The sequence below is a fragment of the Branchiostoma floridae genome, chromosome 2 (assembly GCF_000003815.2).
Source record: "Branchiostoma floridae strain S238N-H82 chromosome 2, Bfl_VNyyK, whole genome shotgun sequence".
In the NCBI taxonomy this organism is placed as follows: Eukaryota; Metazoa; Chordata; class Leptocardii; order Amphioxiformes; family Branchiostomatidae; genus Branchiostoma; species Branchiostoma floridae.
Window position 1 is genome coordinate 16,568,021 of NC_049980.1, and position 4,231 is coordinate 16,572,251.

At 39.0% G+C, this 4,231-nt stretch overlaps 1 protein-coding gene across 1 annotated transcript in view; it reads right to left on the minus strand.

The window, feature by feature from the left end:
• The window catches only part of LOC118409563 (protein mono-ADP-ribosyltransferase PARP6-like), a gene marked incomplete in the record, with an annotated part of 27,026 nt that overhangs the window by 18,957 nt on the left and 3,838 nt on the right, over positions 1-4,231 (minus strand). Inside the window, 2 exon segments of the mRNA XM_035810670.1 lie at positions 1,352-1,389; positions 1,627-1,681. Coding sequence (XP_035666563.1) covers positions 1,352-1,389; positions 1,627-1,681 — 93 coding nt within the window.

Genomic DNA, 4,231 nt, shown 5'->3' on the forward strand with positions numbered 1-4,231 from the left:
GACATGTTCGTAGAAAAAATCCTCTGTAGTTGTAAATATTACATTTGAGTTCACAATACTGTTATCCTAATATTAGTCCTACCCCTAGACAATGAATTTCAGCCTCTTTCCTGCTACACAAAGAAGATACTGATAACACTAGTTAAGCCAAAGAATTTTGTACTATACATTTTGGACATTTTTTTCGTGCGCAAATTTTTCACATGCACAAAGCCCAAAGCCAAAAACTGTTAACTACATGATTGACAAAAATACATGACTAGACACAAGCATATGTTCCTGCAAAATATTATTTGGTTTCATAAATAAAGGTTTTGCAATATCTCACCTGCCATGTAAAAGGACACTTGTGAGATTTTTACTTTGAACATGAAAATCTGTATGTGTATAACTATATATACTATGATCATGTAATCACTACCAAGAATTGTCTACAATTTAATCTTTGAAAATGCATGATTCATGTAACATGCTTTGCAGGCACAGCTAGGTATTACATAAATAGAAACCCCCGATGATTGTTTGGGTGCGTCAAATCACAGCAGAACATTGAAATCTGTAATTTGCATGATGCATATACATTTACATGTAATCTCGAGGACAATACGTATGAGTTATATTTGTCAGACAATATCCAAAGGTATAGCAGAATGCTCTTATGAATTTATGTAGCAAGTACCTCTAGTACAGAATTTAGATTTTTAACAGGATTTTGTCTACAATGTTGAAACTGAGACAAGTCACAACACTATTTATGACTGCATTGTTTCTATCTAATTATCTGATTTTTCAAACAGTTTGATACTATATTGTATGGCCTCTCATCTCTATGATTTTGTAACTGCAGATGTCTTGCAAAAAACATTGATGTAAGATCTTTTGTCTACTTTACAACCATATGTGACCTGGAAGACTTTCAACCTTGAAAATCACAATCAGTACAAAAATTTGGTACATTTACAATCACTTGGCAAAATAGCAACTTGAACTTGCCCATCTAATCTAATATTGCCCTGTGGCTGTTCTATAATTAACCACATTACTTCTGGGTTAGCCCCTTCACAAAGGTGCAGTTCACCCAATCTTGAAAATTGTGGACTAATCAAGCGAGAGGTTTTAAAAGGCTCTTTGCTGACTCATGCAGTGCACAGCCAATCCAAATTTGGCACATGAACAGGCCTACAAGTTACACCAGGGACAGAATGTTGACGTGCGTGGCAAATTGGCTTGAAGCTTGCTCACTTGACCCACTGAGTCGCTTACAAAACAAAATTACATGCTGCAAGAAAGATGCCACCTTTTTCAATTGAATTATAATAATCTTAGTCTCACTCTTGCTAAGTCTTCTTACCTGGATAATCTTCCGACAGATGTATGGTGTAAGTTTTCCTGAAAAGAAACGTTTAGGACAATATAAGATATTTCTCAGATACTAGATACAATTTGTACATGAAACAAAAGGGTCTTTACCAACACCACTGGCCATTACTTCCTGTTCCCAGGCTCATTTTAATTACTAACAGACCTGCCATGCACAGGCTAAATACCTGGAAAGCAACAACTGGAACTACAGTGCTAAAAATAGCATGTCTGCCCAATACCATGTTGTGAAGCTGTAGTACTTACCCTTCATTGTTGTTGGAGTAGTTGAAGGTGATCAAGTTTTCTCCCTGCTCAAAATCTGAAAGCAAAAGCATAATTGTCCTCTTGAATAAAGGTAGGGAGGCCCACACCCAAATTTTATCACAATTACCATTTTTGAAAGGCTGGAATTTTTATTTGTGACATCTATTTGTCATTTTGTATAGATTTCCTTGTAGTACTAAGGCCCACTTTACATTACGCTTTTCGCGTTAGCGGTAAATTTCCCGTTATCGGGACGCCGCTATCGGCACCTCTTTAGACACACCGCCCGGAAATCTGACAGGACACCCGCGGCGCGCGGTGGAATGTAAAATCTTGGTGAAAGTCTACCCGTAAAGATCGTGGTTCTTTTTAGCTGCACGTTGTTATATTGAACAAACGTTAATTTTTTGTTTGCGTACCGCTACCAAGTGATTGAAAATTCAAATACGTGACTTGCATGAGAAATACAAGTCCCTGACTACGTTGTTGTTTCGTTGACACTTCCGGTAACTTCGACCACAAAATTTTCGATAAAAAAGCACTTAAAAACCCTTTCAAAGCGAACTGTTTGATAGAAGATCCCTTTCTTTCAGTGATGACCTGCTAAATTATGGCTACGTACTGAAATAACCGTGAATATACGCACAATTCCTGCAGGTATAATAACTACCTCGTACGTAAAAACTCAAGCTGCCAGCAGTTCATGTGGCGGGAATTTCCCCACCAATGTCATAGCAACGGCCACCACTGTCATAGCAACGGCCAATCGGAGACGCGTAATGGGATTACTTCATACAAAATTTGCAGAGATAGCGGCTTCTGGTTTCGGTACAACGTAACGATGTATTGCAGGAGAAAATATTCGGAATCGAACTTGTATATTTTTTTACAGGTCTTCCACGAAAATTGTGCAAAAGTAGGTCGTCCAAAAATGTGAGAATGAGACTATTTTTCGCTGACATCCCGCCTGCTTTGAAGGTTGACTGCAGACCCGATTGACGTAAGAGCCTGCGTAGGTGGCCATTACGGAAAAGGCAGGCCGTGAAAACTATTTTTTCTGCGTAGTTCGGGTTGATTTTTGGGTTGACATTCATTCTACTAGTATATAAAAAAGTAACTATCGGGAGACTGTTTTCTTATCACTGTATTCTTACCCAGCGTTATGAACATGATCGCTGCTGGCAATTTTCCTCCAATGTTTTGCAAATCTGAGTTTCTGTACCCACCATTTTTTCGCGCCATATGCTAATAAGCGCGCGCTTTATGCTAAACGTCTAAACCCTGACTCCCGCTAACGCGAGCCCGACGTGTTTGCTTTATACGCAGTTTGGCGTTGACGGGGACTCCCGCTGAGCCTACGGCCGTACGCTTCGGAGTGGACGGGAGAAAATTTGACGATAGCGGGACTACGTTAACGGGAACTCTCTTTACACGGGGCTCCCGCTAACGCAGTCCCGCTAACGCCAGTCCCGCTAACGCGAAAAGCGTAATGTAAAGTGGGCCTAAGTAAGTTTAGTATGTCCTGAAAATTTCACCCTTCTACGATATCGGGAAGGTCAAAAACTTTGTCATCAAACATGCTTCTGAGAGCATTTTTGCCCCATAGTTAAGCATTGAATTAACAGTGTCAGTGACCTAAAAATGTGATTTTTTTATTTTAAGTCGTAGAAAGATGCGATTTGCACCATTTGATAAGGCTTTGGACCAAACACCATAATCAATAAGAAAAATGTCAATTTTAGACTGATTTATGCAAATTTTATGCAAATTAGGTTCACAGTATAGTTAATGATGTAGCATATCTAAGTCATATTATTAAAGTAATTAAGGCTTCCAGCGCACTTGATCAATTATGAATCCTATGTACCCACCACATACAATAATCTTATACATTATGAAGCTTCTGTGAAACCCCTAAAGCGCAGTATGTGCAGTTAAAAATGCTTATTTGTATTATGGCGCCCCCCTCCCCCCTACATGCTTAACACAGACCACTTAAGATATGGGAATATTTTCAGTTGTCAACATACTACAAAGACGAAACTTCATACCATAACAAAAAAGAACAAGTTTGTATAAGCTGTCAACTCTATTTATTCCTACCTTCAACTGTATGCATTTCATGACCTTCATAAATCATTACATATGCATATTGTACATGGTGCCCCCCTCCCCCTTGGCATAGGAAAACAACATCTTAGCCCTGACATTCACAGTTTGAAGGGTGGCTGGGATCAGAATGGTGGAGAAAAGTACAAAACCACAAGTTGAACAAGTACAGCATAATTAACTATGCATTTTATGACCTTAATAAATCATTATATATGCATATTGTGCATGATGCCCCCCTCCCCCTTTACATGTAGGAAACAACATCTCAGCCCTGACATTCACAGTTTGAAGGGTGGCTGGGATCAGAATGGTGGAGAACAGTACAAAATCACAAGTTAAACAAGTACAGCATAATTAACTAATGCATTTCAGGACCTTAATAAGTCATTACATATGCATATTTTACATGGTGCCCCCTCTCTCTTGACATAGGAAAACAACATCTCAGCCCTGACATTCACAATTAAAACTGTGGCTGGGATCAGAATAGTAG